Source organism: Chrysemys picta, chromosome 2, assembly GCF_011386835.1.
Source record: "Chrysemys picta bellii isolate R12L10 chromosome 2, ASM1138683v2, whole genome shotgun sequence".
In the NCBI taxonomy this organism is placed as follows: domain Eukaryota; kingdom Metazoa; phylum Chordata; order Testudines; family Emydidae; genus Chrysemys; species Chrysemys picta.
In genome coordinates this window covers 289,599,778-289,616,635 of record NC_088792.1, presented here as the reverse complement: position 1 = coordinate 289,616,635, position 16,858 = coordinate 289,599,778, and the positions used below count along the sequence as shown (strand labels likewise).

Genomic DNA, 16,858 nt, shown 5'->3' with positions numbered 1-16,858 from the left:
TTCACCAGGCAGCCTTCCTCTGCTAACTCAGGGCTGTGCAGGAGCCTCTTCACTCCCTGTAGTATCTGAGGGAGGAGGCGGTGTTTATACAGGCACTTCTCCCAGCTTATTCTTTATTGGTTGGGTGAGAAGGGAGGCTTGCCCCACCCTCTCTGCAAGGCTCCTGGCCCTGGGCCCTTACAGGACCAGTGACAAGATTCCTTCTCCATTCCTGTGGCCACTTCCCCTCTTGTTCTATCCCCCTTAGGTCTCAGGTATAATAATCTATTGGCCCCTTAAAGAGCCATCCTATGTGGCGGGGTGGACTAACCTCTAGGTGCTACTGCATTTAAAAGGCAGACCACCCAGGGACACCCACATAGAAAAAATTTAAATTAATAGGAAACACTGATTACCTGAATGTGTTTTCTTAAGGAGTACAAGTCTGTGCATGCTCCACGTGTTGATATCCATGTTTTAAATTAATATACCTTTTGCCTTTTATGCACCAATTAATCCAGCTTCACAGAACTGCAGTATTCCAAACCTCTGAGCAGCTTCAAGCAGTTGTCCCTTAAAAAAAACAAAACAAAATAAAATCCTCAGCCTGCCATCGAGATATATGTGCATTTCACACACAGCTCCTCTAAAAAGTTAAACAAAAAAATACCCACCCTCTTGAAACCCAAGACTGGTCATTCAGTCCTGCACCAGAGACAGGTTTAAGGTCTGTTTATCTTGTGATATCTAAAAATTAGAAACAGAAGCTTTATATCACTGGAAACTTCTAGTCAATGTGCATAATGAGTATGGCTGGAATACAGTAGAACAATATTGTGTCCCTGTTTTCCTTCCTGTAATACTTCTGCCTCCTCCTCTCCCTCACACTAAGTCACACCACACACTGGCTAACAAAGTCTTTCCAATTTTCTGGGGTGTTTTATTTGGCATTCTTGTTCTGTGAAGGGCCTAAGGGTATAACATAGACTTCTCTTACCTACACGTCTTAGGCCAGTCTCTTTAATTACAGTCCTAGACCAACAGCACCTGTCTTTTTTAAAAATGGAAACTTAAATTGCAAGCTCTTTGGAACAAGAACCATGTCATGAATTTGTGCAGTCTATAGCAGAATGGAACACTCATCCTGATCAGGGCCTCTGGGAGCTAATGCAGGATAAATACTGCTAATAAACAGTCAACACTGTAGAAAAATCACTCTTCCTAACTATAGGCTAACGGTTCTGACTGAAGCTCACTGGCTTGTCTCATTGAGCTCCTAAGGAAGACTAGCAGCAGGTGTTTTGATTCCTGTTGGGTTAATTGACAGGGTGGCAAAGGTCACTTGCTAAAGCAAACCCACTTTGTGAACTCTTGCTAGTCCTGGATAAATCCCTGCAATAGATGCAGGGGTGATGGGTTTTCTTTCCAAAGGCTTATCTGGATTAGGATGCTATTGTCTTTGCTGAACCCCAAAGAGCTAGTACATCCCATCATACTTCCAAAGTAAGCATGGTTCTGTGATTTTGAAATTTATTAGATGCACAACTGTGATACTTTTCAGTTAGTCTGGAGCAGACTTAAGCACCCTTTAGATAGTTGCGATTTTCAGTATTCCTGTGGTCTCTGGAGCACTAAAATACTTAAAATACTGGCACATCATTGCGCCATTGACCATACAGAACATATATATGTTAGTTATATACAATATAGAGGAGAATTATTTTTTATTGCATTTGGATAGAGCACCCCAGTGGAACTTATTGCTAGTATTTATGTGTTGTCATGTTGAGGGATCTCTATGCTTATCCCTTGCTAAGATATATTGCTTTCTTGGTTTATATAACAATTCATGATACAGTTTTAACAGAGCTCTTCAATTCTTAAAGAAAACCGAAGTTGAATCCTTTGCGGAAGATTCTGAGTCACTTCTGTGATATTTATTAATTGCTTATTTCTTCGTCTTCGGCTTCATCGCGTTCTTGTTCTTCTTCTTCTATCATCAAAATCCTGTTCCTATTACGCCTCTGGCGTTTAGGGCAGTAACGAAGCTCCTCTGCTCCTGTCTGTTTCTGGCAAGTCTTTCAATGGTTCCCCAGCTGTGCCCCAGGTTTTTCAGCTCAACTTCCACAGCTCTTCGCCATGTTGTTTTTGGGTGGCCTTGTTTTCGCTTGCCCTCAGGTGTCCATCTTATTGCTACTCTGGTGATGGAATCAGTTTCCATCCGAAGCACGTGGCCATCCATCTCCAACACTACCTGGCAATGATGGTGCTCAGATCCTCTTGGCTGCACTGTGTCAATAGATCTTGGTTTGAGATTGTTCTGGGCCAAAAGATACGGAGGATTTTTCTGAGGCAGGTTGTATGGAATGAAGACAGTTTGGACTTGTCATACTTTTTCATTCCCCAGCAGTCTGCACTATAAAATAGTGTTGAAAGTACGCAGCTCTGAGAGATCTTGAGTTTGGCTTTGGTGTTGTATTTTGATGATTTCCAGACTGTATTTAAGCTCCTGAAGGTGTTCCTGGCTCTATTGATTTTGTTCTGGATGTCCTGGCTTGTTCCACCATCCTGGCTGCTAATTTACCATAGGTGTAAATCTTGAAGGCAGACAGTTATTCTGTAGAATAACCTTAAATCTTGTTGATTGCTGAGGAGAGACTTACAGGTGGGAAAAAAACCAGAGTGTTTGAGAGGGATCAGATTTGCTCATGTGCCTAGGTTGTTAAGCAGTGACCAAGCCTGGAAGTCATGTGGATTTGTCAAACATTGCAGCAAGTAAATAACAGTATTAGAAGGTGCAGCAATCCTATCAGGGTAAGAACAGATGATACCTAGGTTCCAAGGCCAGAAGGGACCATGGTGATCATTTAATCTGACCTCCTGTATTACACAGGCCATAAACTACCCCAAAATAATTCCTAGAGCAGACCTCTTAAAAAAAAAAAAAAAAAAAAAAAATCCAGTCTTGATTTAAATGTTACCAGTGATGGAGAATCCACCATGAGCCTGGCTAAATTGTTCCAGTAGTTAGTTACCCTCATGATTAAAGTAGGTGGTTGTATTGCTGTACATTGTAAGTGAAATGTTTGAGGGTGGCGGTGGGTTCAAAAATACAAGAAGTAGGATATGACTCTCTAGTTCTGATTTGATCTCTGGTGGAGTAACTTTGGGAGCGTGGTAGGTAGTTCATCTTATATGCAGCTATAGAGTTCATCTTGTACGTAATTTATGGCTTCAAAACTTGCATCAGTCAGAATAGCTGCTTATGCAAACTGAAAGCTTAATAAGTTAAATATTTGCCAGGTGACTGCTTCATAATTCTGCCCTTTTTTTTTTTTTTTTTCCAAATAAAGAGAACAGATTGAAAACTTGCAGAAAGATACAAAAATGCCAAAGACCTACATTGCAGTGGTGGGGAACACCGGGGCAGGGAAAAGCAGCTTGTTAAATGCCTTGCTGGATGAGGAAGCGGTGCTACCTACATCTGCCATGAGAGCCTGCACTGCTGTGGTGGTGGAGATCTCCAAGACTGGTGGGAAGAGTCTATATGAAGCAGATGTGGAGTTTCTTTCTAAAGAAGTAAGTAGCAAAGATAAATCTAAATATCCAGTGGCTAAATTCTGCCAGCAGAATGGTTGTATGACAACATTGGGAGCCTATGGTGTTAGGGTAAAGGGGTTAAAGAAAAGTAATTTCATTCCTGTGGAATGCAGATGCATTTTGTGTTGGCACACAACATTTCATGGGCAAAATCTGAAATCTATGACCTGTCTGTCTTCTCTCACTCCCTGTCTCCTCATGGATGTGTCCTCTAACTTTGAATTCTGAAACCCATTAACCTAAGTTGGATTGTCTTGCTCCCAGTCTCCATCCTTTATGGGTTTCACTACACTCCTGAGTGAACGTTCCAGTTAGCACAGACCCTGTAAAGCCACTCTTCAAAACTAATGGGCATATTCTTCATTGCACGTGAGGGTTAGCCACTTGACCCATAATCTTTTCAATGCCGATTGAACAGTTTTACTATCCTCTGAATGCTATTCATCTGAAAATATTGGGTACCCCTCTAGATCTTTGGGGTTGTATTATAATTTGTAGGGGTTTCATAGATTCCACGGCCAGAAGGGATGACTATTCTCATCTAGTCTGACCTCCCATATGACACAGGCCATAAAACTTCCACAAAAATTCCTAGAGCGTATCTTTAAGAAAAACATCCAGCTTTGACTTAAAAATTGTCAGAGATGGAAAATTCACCACGACCCTTGGTAAATTTGTTCCAGTGATGGTTCTCACTGTTATAAATGTGTGTCTTATTTCTGGTTAGAAGTTAATAGGTTTCTAAACCCAGAGAGAAGTAACATAACTAATATAATGAGATAAAAATCTCTCTGGCCTTGTTCCAAAGAGATATTAAGGTTTGTGGGGTCTGTGATGATGGTAATTTGACCTTTTAGCTGGATGGTACTTTTAAAATTTACTGTGCCAGGGTTTGAAAATTCCACTTGTCCTTGGTGAGCAGGATGTTTTTTCCAGGGAAGTGCCATTAGCCTCTTCCTAATTTAAGCTTAGACTTGCATTTAATTTAAAAAATGGTTTTGGGTGCCTTAATTGTTGGGTGCCCATTTGAAGGAGCCTGATCTTCAGAAATTGCTTCCCTGTGAGAATCAGGCCCTTTGAAAAATGTCTCAAGTTTTGCGCACACAATTACGGCCTAAGTTTCTTTGAGTGGCCTCACCCTTAGAATGTTTGAATGGTGAGGGGAGAGACTAGGGGGAGCTTGTGAGCACTCCAGGAGGCACAGCTAGTAAAAATTCCACTGTCTGAGCACACCCAATAGGTGCATCCCATGAGTGTGAATATGCAGAGCCCATTTTGAAGAACTTTGGTTACAGGTAAGTAAACTTCATTTCTTCTTCAAGTGCTGGTCCCTATGTGTTATCCGCCATGGGTACACGTGTGCTCCATGTGCCTGAGACAGGAGAATTCTTGCAAGTAATGTCCATTGGTCTGCATCTGTGCTCCTGCTGTCCTCATGCTCTGCACCAAGATCATAAGTGGTAGGGTGGACTAATTGCCTCTCCAGTTGCTTCATCAGTTTTATCTTCAGTGTGGTTATACTAATAGAACTGTTAATGCTAGCTAGTCGCTGGATAGTGTCCCCTCCATGGGGAACCTTCCCAGCTTCCTGGTATGGAAATTAGATTATATCCAGAATACTGGGCTTTAAAAGCTGCATCTCCTGTCCCTGCTCTTTTCTTGTCAGTGATGACCATCAGCATTGCCTGCACTGCCTCAGGGAAGCTCATCTCTTCACCAAGTGCAGTGTCTGTTGTTTCTACCCCAGCCGGGCCTGTCAGGTGTGGGAATTCTGACTTCATGGGGAAGGCTATAAGGCCCCAGTCAGACCCAGGCTGGGGGAACCTCTCTGTACATTGGCCAGAGTCCTCAAGTAGCGTGCCTCCTAGCATGAGGCCTGATGCAAGTGTGAGGAAGATCACACCTAGGGACCCTCCGTCAGGGTTTGCTCAGGAGAGCAGGGGACACTCTCATAAGCACAAAAGCAGACCACTCTGAAGAGGACGATCCTCCCCTTCCCCCCACCCTCCCCAACTCCATCCAAGTCAGGCAAGTCTTCATCCCCAGGTCCCAAAGACTTAGCATGTCTTGAGTCCCAGGGCCACGCTATAAAGGTGCATAGGAACAAGGTTCTGCCGATACTAGACTCTGCACTGGCAGCGCTGCCATTGGCAGGTACCATCTGCAGGCCTTCCTGGAGCCCGAGGCACGCCTAGCAGTATGAACCAAAGGTGGTGAACCAGAGTAGGCCGTGTCAGAATAGTAACATCAGGGTATCCACTAACCAGGTAAACCTGTTCCTGACTGGAGAGAATGGACAGAAACACACAGGCCCCTCCTAAAGAAAAGGATGGGATGACAGAATAACGGATGAGGGTGTTTTGTTCAAACTAGGAGGTACAAGTGTTACCCGCACACTCTAGGGGCATCCCACTGTTCTTCTTCGAGTGCTTGCTCATATCCATTCCATTAGGTGTGTGCGCGCCGCGTGCACGATCGTCGGAAGATTTTTACCCTAGCAACACCGGCGGGTCGGCTGTGGAGCCCCCTAGAGTGGCGCCTTCATGGCGCTGAATATATACCCCAGCCGACCCGGCGCCCCCTCAGTTCCTTCTTACCGCCCCTGACGGTCGTTGGAACTGTGGAGTGCTGCTTAGCTGTTCTCCACTCTCCCTAGCTTAGTTTGTTATTCGCAGTTATAGTTATAGTTATAGTCCTAGTGTTTATAGTTAAATAGTTCAATAGTTTTAAAAGTTGTTCTAGTTGTTATAATAGTTCAGGGGATTAAGGGGGTCGTCTCCCCCTTTCTCCCCCGGCCGCGGGGCCGGGCTCATGCCCAACGCTCCCGGCTTCAAGCTGTGCGCCTCCTGCGCTAAGCCTATGCCCACGAGCGACCCGCACGACTCCTGTCTGAAGTGCCTGGGAGAGTCCCATCAAACAGATAAGTGCAAGATCTGTAAGGCCTTCAGACCAAGGACCAAGAAGGAGCGGGACTTTCGGCTCCGGCAACTCCTGATGGAGGCGGCACTTAGTCCGGACGCTCCATCTACAAGTCAGGCCCCGGCACCTAGCGCCTCGGTGCGCAGTGCCCCGGCGGCACCGGCCATGACGACCACGCGAGTGGCATCAGATGAGCCTCCCCGGCACCGGACCTCGTCGGCGCCGCAAGCACAGCAAGTGCCTCGGCGCCGGTCATTATCCCCGGGGCATAAGAAAGCCCATAAGACGGGGACCTCCGTGCCGAAGACGCTGGCTCCCCCAGTGCCGGGGGTAGAGCCGCGTCCGCCGGTGGAGCACCGGAAACAGGTGCCTCCAGCGCCATCGACTCCGGCGCCGAGGCCGTTGAGTCCGGTGCAGATGGCGTCTCCACCGAGGCCGGCGGTGATACAGTGCCTCCCGTCGACGCCAGAGACCTTCGCGGCGGCGAGAGACTTAATAGCTCTCACGGAGCCGGCACCGCCCCAACCACCGGCACCGACGGCACCGTTGACTCGCCCGGTCCAGTCGAGGGGGAAACCTGCCTTGATGCGCCCTCCATCGCAAGGGCTGGAACCTCGGCACCGATCCAGGTCCCGAAGCAGGTCCCCACGCCGCTCGCAGTCCCGGCACCGAATATCACCTCGGCACCGGTCGTACTCGCGGCCAAGATCTTCTTCGCGGCACCGCTCTACGTCTCGGCACCGCTATAATCGTCTGCACCGATCAACGTCGAGACGTAGTTCTCGGCACCGCTACGGTCGACGCTCGACGTCGAGAGGCCGCTCCCGGTACCGGGCATACTCCAGGTCCTCGTCGAGGTCCAGATCCGACTCCCGGCACCGACGAGGTCATCGGCACCGGTCGCGGTCCCGGCACCGATCGCCGGCACCGCGTGGAGATAGATCATCTCCAGACCGGCACCGTGTGGCACCGCAGCCCACGGGAATCGTCTCGACACTCTCGGCACCGCCATGGCCATCGAGATCGGTGTCTCGCTCCTCGGAGGACCTCTCGAGGTCGGCATACCCCCCTCAGGGGCAAGCCGAGGAACAGGACTTGGGCCATTGGCAGAACATAACAGAGGACCATTCTCATGGCCCATCTCACTGGTCGTTTTGGACCCCGTGGGCGTACCATCAGGCGCAAGGGGCTCCAGTTGCTTCGACCTCTCGCTCCGGTCACTCTGTTAGAAGGGCCCCGGAGTCCACCATCTCTCGGCCTCCGCCAGGGGGCATGGAGGCTTCCGTGTCCGCACCACCTGACGCCCTGGACTCAAGCGCAGGTGATGCTCCGGCCCAGGAGCAGGGAGACCAGGACCCTCCCTTGGATCCTGTTCCACCGGAGGCATCTTCCTCTTCCTCTCCGGATGAGGCAGTGGCGGGCACATCGTGCACAGGTCCACCTCCAATAGATCTTCGGGCTCACCAAGATCTTCTGCGTAGGATGGCCCGTAATATGGACCTGCAGGCGGAGGAGATAGTGGAGGTGCACGACCCCATCGTGAATATCCTCGGAGCGGATGCCCCATCGAGGGTGGCGTTACCCCTGATCCGCACGATACAAGCCAATGTATCTACGATATGGCAGACTCCTGCCTCTGTCCCACCCACAGCGAGAGGGGTGGAAAGGAAATACTTTGTCCCGTCTAAAGACTACGGGTACTTGTATACCCACCCCCAGCCGTGTTCACTGGTGGTGGCATCAGTGAACGCAAGGGAGCGCCACGGTCAGCAGGCCGCAGCGCCCAAATCGAAGGAGGCTAAGCGCCTCGATTTATTCGGCCGTAAAGTTTACTCAGCCGGAGGGCTGCAACTTAGAGCGGCTAATCAACAGGCGCTCTTGAGCCGCTATAGCTTTAACTCCTGGAACTCTATGGGGAAGTTCAAGGAGTTGGTTCCCCAAGAGTCCAGGGAGGAGTTTGGAGCCCTGGTGGAGGAGGGTAAGAAGGTGGCTCGGACCTCCTTACAGGCCTCCTTAGACATAGCGGACTCTGCTGCGAGAACCCTGGCCTCAGGTATCGCTATGCGGAGGATCTCCTGGCTCCAGGTTTCGGGTCTGCCTCAGGAACTGCAGCAAACCCTGCAGGATCTGCCCTTTGAAGGACAAGGGTTGTTTTCAGAAAAGACGGACTCTCGCCTGTAGAGCCTCAAGGACTCCAGGACGATCATGCGTTCCTTGGGGATGCATGTTGTGGGCCCTCAGCGCAGGCCATTTAGACCGCAGCCTCAGCGCTTCTACCCCCCCCCGCCTCGTCAGAGACAGGACTCGACCCGGAGGCGAGGACGAGGTGGTAGAGGAAGGTGGACCGGCCCTCAACCTGGTCAGAACCAGGGGCCACCTAGACCACCTTCAGGCCCCAGGCAGAACTTTTGAAGGTGCGGTCGAGGACGGCGCCCCAGTCATCCCACAGGATCCAGCCCCATCCTTTCGGGATCGCCTTTCCCATTTCCACCATGCCTGGTCCCTTATAACCTCGGACCGTTGGGTCCTTCGCACGGTGGACAGGGGATATGCTATCCAGTTTTCCTCAATTCCCCCCTCCTCCCCCCCTTCCCCGTCCCTCTTCAGGGACCCTTCTCACGAGCAACTTCTTATACAGGAAGTTTCCACGCTCCTTGCTATGGGGGCCATAGAGGAGGTTCCAGTGGAGTTAAGGGGCAGGGGATTCTATTCCCGTTACTTCCTCATTCCCAAGTCCAAAGGAGGTCTGCGACCCATCTTGGACTTGCGCGGACTCAACAAATTCGTAGTAAAGTTGAAGTTCCGCATGGTCTCTTTGGGGACCATTATCCCTTCCCTCGATCCTGGAGACTGGTTCGCCGCCCTCGACATGAAAGGTGCATACTTTCACATAGCAATTTACCCGCCTCACAGACGCTTCCTGCGGTTCGTGGTAAGCAAGGTGCACTACCAATTTGCAGTCCTTCCCTTCGGCCTATCCTCGGCCCCAAGGGTGTTCACGAAATGTATGGCTGTCGTGGCAGCGCACCTTCGTCGGCAAGGGATACAGGTGTTCGCGTACCTAGACGACTGGCTGGTACGCGGTCGCACCAAAGAACAAGTTCGAGATCACGTCCACATAATAGTGCACACATTCAACAAGTTGGGTATCCTACTCAACAAGGACAAATCCACTCTAGAACCTACCCAGAGAATAGAATTCATCGGCGCGGTTCTAGACTCCAGACGCGCACAAGCCATCCTGCCAGACAATCGCTTTTGCACCATCACGAGCCTCATTCAAGGACTCAAGGCCTTCCCAACTACCACGGTGAGGTCGTGCCTTACCCTGCTGGGTCACATGGCTTCCTGCACGTACGTAACCAGGCATGCCAGACTTCGGCTTCGCCCACTCCAGACCTGGGTGTCATCAATATACCGCCCACATCGGGACAGCCTGAACATGGTGGTCACGGTCCCGAACTCGGTCCTGACCTCCCTCACATGGTGGCTAGACCACAAGGTGGTTTGCGAGGGGATGCCGTTTCACGCCCCACAACCCTCTCTGCACCTGGTCACAGACGCTTCATCCCTGGGTTGGGGCGCCCATCTCAACGAACACCATACCCAGGGCCTGTGGACTGCACCCCAGATAGCCCTGCACATCAATGTTCGGGAACTGATGGCGGTGCGCCTGGCGTGCCAGGCATTTCTCAATCTCCTACGTGGCCGCTGTGTGTTAGTTCTCATCGACAACACCACTGCCATGTTTTACATCAACAAGCAAGGAGGAGCACGTTCGTCAATTCTATGCCAAGAGGCCATTCGCCTGTGGGACTTCTGCATCGCCCACTCAATCCATCTCACGGCATCGTTCCTCCCTGGAGTCCAGAACACTCTGGCGGACCGACTCAGCAGGTCCTTTCAAACACACGAGTGGTCTATCCGTCCGGAAATCATACATTCCGTTTTCCAGAATTGGGGGTTTCCCCAGATAGACCTGTTTGCATCTCGAGACAACAGGAAGTGCCACGTGTTCTGCTCCCTGCAAGGTCGAGCTCCGGGCTCCCTCTCGGATGCGTTTCTCCTTCCCTGGAAAGACCACCTGTTTTATGCCTTCCCTCCGTTTCCTCTGGTCCACAAGGTACTGCTCAAATTGCGCAGAGACCAGGCACAGGTGATTCTGATCGCCCCAGCGTGGCCGAGACAACATTGGTACACCACGCTGTTGGAGCTCTCGGTTCAGACACCGATCCCGCTTCCATTATGCCCGGATCTCATCTCTCAGGACCACGGCCGCCTGTGTCACCCCGACCTGCAATCACTCCACCTCACGGCGTGGCTGCTCCATGGTTCACCCAGGCAGAGCAGCAGTGCTCGCACTCTGTCCAACAGATTCTGCTGAGCAGTAGGAAGCCCTCAACACGGACCACATACTTGGCCAAGTGGAAGCGGTTCTCCTGTTGGTGCGAACAACGAGCCACGTCCCCGTTACAGGCACCTATCCCTCTCATTTTGGAATATCTCCTCTCCCTAAAACAGCAAGGGTTGGCGATATCTTCAATTAGAGTTCACCTGGCCGCTATATCGGCCTTTCACCCAGGGGAACTCGCGTCCTCGGTATTCTCTAACCCGATGGTCGTTAGATTCCTCAAGGGCTTAGACCGGATGTACCCACAACAACGTCAGCCCGTTCCGACGTGGGACCTCAACCTGGTTCTCTCCAAGCTCACAGGTCCTCCATTCGAGCCACTGGCCACCTGTTCACTTTTGTACCTATCCTGGAAGACAGCCTTCCTCGTAGCCATCACCTCAGCAAGGCGCGTTTCTGAACTCAGGGCGCTTACATCCGAGCCGCCTTACACAGTTTTCCATAAGGATAAAGTGCAGCTCCGCCCACATCCTGCCTTTCTCCCTAAGGTGGTTTCTCCATTTCATATCAACCAGGATATATTTCTCCCGGTCTTTCATCCTAAACCACATGCTACTCGCCAGGATCAACGTTTGCATTCTCTGGACGTACGCAGGGCCCTGGCCTTCTATATTGACCGCACAAGGCACTTTAGAAAGACGACGCAACTCTTCGTTGCAGTGGCCGACCGAATGAAAGGCTCACCGGTCTCATCACAACGCCTATCCTCCTGGATTACGTCTTGCATCCGGACTTGCTACGACCTGGCAGGTGTCTCAGTACCACACCTCACCGCTCACTCCACGAGGGCCCAAGCTTCCTCGACGGCTTTCCTGGCGCAAGTTCCGATCCAGGACATTTGTAGAGCTGCGGTTTGGTCGTCAGTCCACACGTTTACAGAACACTATGCACTAGTGCAGCAGTCCAGGGACGATGCTGCCTTCGGATCAGCGGTTTTGCACACAGCAATGTCTCACTCCGACCCCACCACCTAAGTTGGGCTTGGGAGTCACCTAATGGAATGGATATGAGCAAGCACTCGAAGAAGAAAAGACGGTTACTCACCGTTGTAACTGTTGTTCTTCGAGATGTGTTGCTCATATCCATTCCAAACCCGCCCCCCGTCCCCACTGTCGGAGTAGCCGGCAAGAAGGAACTGAGGGGGCGCCGGGTCGGCTGGGGTATATATTCAGCGCCATGAAGGCGCCACTCTAGGGGGCTCCACAGCCGACCCGCCGGTGTTGCTAGGGTAAAAATCTTCCGACGATCGTGCACGTGGCGCGCACACACCTAATGGAATGGATATGAGCAACACATCTCGAAGAACAACAGTTACAACGGTGAGTAACCGTCTTTTACCCTTCGGTGGGCTCCTGGGTTAATTAATCACCTCCGCCCTAACCCAGTTCCTAATGCTCAAGGCCACCCATACCCAATTCCTAGGGTTCAAGGTGTACTCTTCTGTGGGTTTTGTGGGGCTTTTTACCAGTAAAAGAGCCTTACACAGTAATAGTCTTAACCTCTATTTATTAACAGTTACCACAACAGAATACAAATGCTAAGCATACAATGCTCACCACTCCCAATAAGTCGGACTAACTTTTCACTCCACAAACAGCATAGGAGCAACACAGACACACGGCAGCATTAACTCCACCATTGAGGTTGAAAGTCAGAGAACCACCAGTACTGACAAAGAGCACCCATTGGGAACCTCAGTCACCGGCAGTAATGCTGCAACCCCATAAGGATCCACCAACTCAGAGCCTTCCTATGTCAGCTCCCTTAGTGTGGGTAGACCGAATCGCGCACACCGCAGGTAGAGCAGAAGGACTCCACTCCAGGGGACGTCTTTGTTTTCCTGGATCTGCAATCTTCTCTGTTGCCAGGACTAGCGAGCTCTTGACCCCACCCGGAGACATGGGCTATGGGAAGAGAAGTCTGTCTCTCCTCCCCCCTTCCTCCCCAATTTGGTCTACCAGCTACAGCTTTCCTTTGATAGGATCAACTGCCCCATTGATTGTCAGACCTGACCTTGTTATGGGGGGGAGTCAGTTCCTCCAGTAGATTTGTCATTGCCTCATTGATGGAGAATAATCCAAACAGGAGATCAAGAGGTTCCCCCCTCGGGACAAATAATCCAAACAGGAGATCAAGAGGTCCCCCTGTGTCTTGGGGACCTCTTCAACCCTTTTGTCTGGCCTTGTTGGGTCCATGGGCCCCATACACACAACACCCAAGATCTGTGTAATCTAATAAGGAGTCAGATCACCCATCTCCTCTAAGAGAACAACCAGAGCTTTTTTCTGAGCCTACAGAAGAGGAAGAGTATGGTTCTGCTGGTACTGACAAGGGTATCTTCTATGGTTAGATGTTCGGCTGCGTATGTGTGTTCTCCCTGTGTGCTGCCCCAGCTCTGTGAAGACAGCCGGCACAGCAGACCTTGAGCGAACCACGCAATGACCACAAGATCCGTTAAGGTCCGAAGGCACCAGGCCAGGATTGTTGTCGACAAAGCACAGTAATAGCACTTGGTAGACTCTACGAGGAAACTAAAACGTGTATGCCAGTGACAATGGACGCAGCTCAGTGGATGGCGGGACTTTCCATTCCCCCCTCAGCTGAACCAAGACACGCTCTCTGAGAGATTCCTCTTTAGACCCTGATACAAACAAGTTACATGCTGCCCCCCGACATAGTTACTGCTCCCTGATGTGGCTAGTTATCACCCATCTCCTTGTACATGTTGGTTCGATTAAAACATCTCTATTCATCACACTGTCATCCTGACCGTCTCTTTTAGGAGGGGTCAGTGTGTTCCTGTTCTCCTTGGGGAATGTTTTTGTACCATCCTTGATATCGAAGATGTTCTGGTACCGCTTGATATCGGGATGTGTTTGCCTGAGTACTCTGTGCCTAGCACTTCTTAGGAATGTGTGTTTCTGCAATATCAGCCCTGTTCTTGCCAGATTCTGTGATCTTGCAAGCAGGCAGAGCCTGATGTTTGCTTACAGCCTGACTTTTGCTAACTTCGCTTTATATCAGCAAAGCTTGCCCACTACTTTAGCTCAGGCCTCATACCAGGCCTCTGACACAAGGGCTTATATCTCCGGCTCTCTTCCTACTACATCTTCCTCATGATTATATCGACCAGTGAGAATGCACCTTTTTTCAGAAAATAATTGAAGTATAAGTGGAAAAGTAGATTAAAATCAATGACTTAAATGGAGGATTTCTACTTGCTGATTTTAAATCATGATTTAAATCAATCCCCTGTCACCTTGTAGTTTAAAAATAAGAATGTTGCTCATGCTATATGTTGGAACTATCTTTTCAGTAGCCATTCTTTGTACCAGTTGTTGGCAATGCTGTTGATATTGTATGTTTAATTTTAGTGCTTAGGTACTATGGTAAAAGGGAGCTGTATAAATATCAGAGGGAGAGAATCAGAGCTGAGTGGAAAACTTTTCAGTCTTCAAGAGGAAAAAAACAAAAAAAGCTTTTAAAAATGTTTGAAAATATTTCCTGTTTTACTGACTAGCTGGTGTAATCAGTTAAATGTTTCTGGGTCTCAGCAGAACAACAGTAATAGAACGCACTTCTCTCTGTGTGTGGTAAAAATACCTTAGGGCAAACAGAGCATCTAGTCTTGGATTCATTTTAACTTCAATAGTTATTCTACATATAACAAATTACAAACTTACTCTTTTGGAATATTGTCTCAATTGTTTCTGTATTTCCCACTTCAGGAGTGGGATAATGAGCTGAAAGCTCTCCTAGAAGATATGAAAGACAAATCTGGTAACTTAAAGAAACGATGCCCAGATCGCAAGACTGAAGCTGGCGCTGCCTATAGTTGTGTGAAAGCTGTATATGGGACGATAGCAGAACTTCCAAAGCTAATGGAGATGAAGGAGGTGACTCAGCATCTTGGGACAGTAAAGCACATCTCTGCAGAGAAGGTAAACACAGCATGATTTGACGTGTGACCTTCCTGCATCTTCACCCGTTCAGGCTAGTTCACACGGATCGAGATGATAAATAGAGTAGCTCAGCCTATTGCCTGTAGTGAACCTTAGTCTTCTTTTCCCTCCGTTGCTTAGGCAGCAGATTTCCGCACCAAAATAGAGAAATTCATTGACTCTCGGACTGATAACTTACGCGACATGAAAGGTGGAGAATTTTGGCCCATTGTTAAATGTGTCAAAATCCGTGTTCCCGGTGCTGATGTCTTGAAGACTGGGGCAGTGCTGGTGGATTTGCCTGGAATTCGAGATTCCAATGCTGCCAGGGATAATGCTGCCAAAGAGGTAAAATGGCATCTCTGAAATTGCAGCCCTTTTAAGGCTGTGGTTTGTTTTGTTTTTTAAACCCTTGTGTCCCTTCTGGCTCTCAGACCCTGATCTGCAATGGAAACAGCATCTTCCTCCTTAACTGCTGTATAATGCTCTTGCACACATGTCATTCGATATGCACGGAGAGCATGAGCAACCTCTTCCCTTTTCCCCTGGTTTTCAAACATAACTATTTGCAACACCATGTAATTAATGTGTGGCACTTGCTGCTGCATGATGCCATAGTGACAAGCTGATTACTAAAACTCTAGGATTAGTAGCTTCTATGGATAAGTGGCATCCACAGCTGCACTAATTAGGATAAAATTACAAGTGCTATCCATCTTTGTGCTTCAGGGCATATACTGATTGTTATTTGAGGTCTGTAAATAATCACCATAGATGTTATCATATTGCACACTGTAGCACGGGGGTGGGCAAACTTTTTTTTGGCCCAAGGGCCACATCGGGATGCGAAACCGTATGAAGGGCTGGGTAGGGAAAGCTGTGCCTCTCCAAACAGTCTGGCCCCCGCCCCCATCCGCCCCCTCTCACTTCCCCGACTGGCCCCCTCAGAACCCCTGATCCATCCACCCCACCCTTGTCCTCTGACCCCCCCCCCCCCCCCCCCCCAGATCCCACGCCCTATCCAACCACCCTGTTCCCTGTCCCTGATTGCGCGCACTCCGCCCCATCCAACTGCTCTCTGTTCCCTAACTGCGCCCCCGGACCTCCAAGGGCTGGCTTTTAACCCTTTCAGGGCCGGAGCAGAGTGACCACCCCGCTACACACACTTAGGTGCCCTGAGGACATTTACCCCTCCCTTAGAAGGATGGATTGCTATTAGGGACTGATCATAGTACTAGATAGACCATTGATCAGTTCTTCTGTAGCAATATAATGGCAGAGTTCTTTTTTGGAATTGATATTTTACACTCAGGCCCTCTTCACAGTACAAGCGAGTTTTTGTAAGCAGCTGGAAGAACTGTTAACCAGTCAGAAGTAACACAGCTGTGTTTGTGTCTAGGCAGACTTTTTCTGCCATTGCAATCCCTTTTTGTACATCTCAATCAGCAACACTGCTAAATTGTGTTTGAATTAGTACATTCTGCGAAAGTCTGGGCAACTGTCCTATAGTGTCTCAGTAGGTTACAGAGTGCAAAAAAAACCTGATTAACGTTAAATTTGGAAAATGGTTCACCACTGTTAGACACATGTAACTGTTATATAGCAACTCTGAAAGCCTCAGCACGTAAATAGATTTGGAATTCTTTTCTTTTGCATTATCCATCTGGAGCTTCCACTTAATATTTCTAAGGGCTTGTCTCAACTTACCAGGGGATCGATTTAGCGAAGACCCGCTAAATCGACCACCGATTGCTCTCCCATTGACTCCAGTACTCCACTGGAACAAGAAGCATAAGGTAAGTCGACGGGAGAAACTCTCCCGTCGACCTAGTGTGGTGTAGACACGGCAATAAGTTGACCTAAGGTACATCGGACCTAAGGTTGTTCACGCAGCTGGAGTTGCGTAACTTAGGTCAACTTAGCCCTATAGTGTAGACCTGCCCTAAGTGTCACTCTTCCACTTAGACACCCGTGCAGGTTTGGAGATTCTGGAACAGTGTTTCTGAAT

At 49.3% G+C, this 16,858-nt stretch overlaps 1 protein-coding gene across 11 annotated transcripts in view; it reads left to right on the top strand.

Moving 5' to 3' along the window:
* LOC101942721 (uncharacterized) overlaps positions 1-16,858 on the top strand; it is a 99,264-nt gene that overhangs the window by 23,884 nt on the left and 58,522 nt on the right. For all 11 annotated transcript variants that reach the window (XR_010598039.1, XR_010598040.1, XR_010598041.1 and 8 more), the window contains exons 9-11: positions 3,333-3,558; positions 14,638-14,850; positions 14,992-15,198. Coding sequence is in view for 6 of the 11 variants with exons in the window: in XM_065582278.1 (XP_065438350.1) it covers positions 3,333-3,558; positions 14,638-14,850; positions 14,992-15,198 (646 nt within the window). In the remaining 5 variants the exon portion in view is untranslated. The remainder of the gene's footprint in view (positions 1-3,332; positions 3,559-14,637; positions 14,851-14,991; positions 15,199-16,858) is intronic.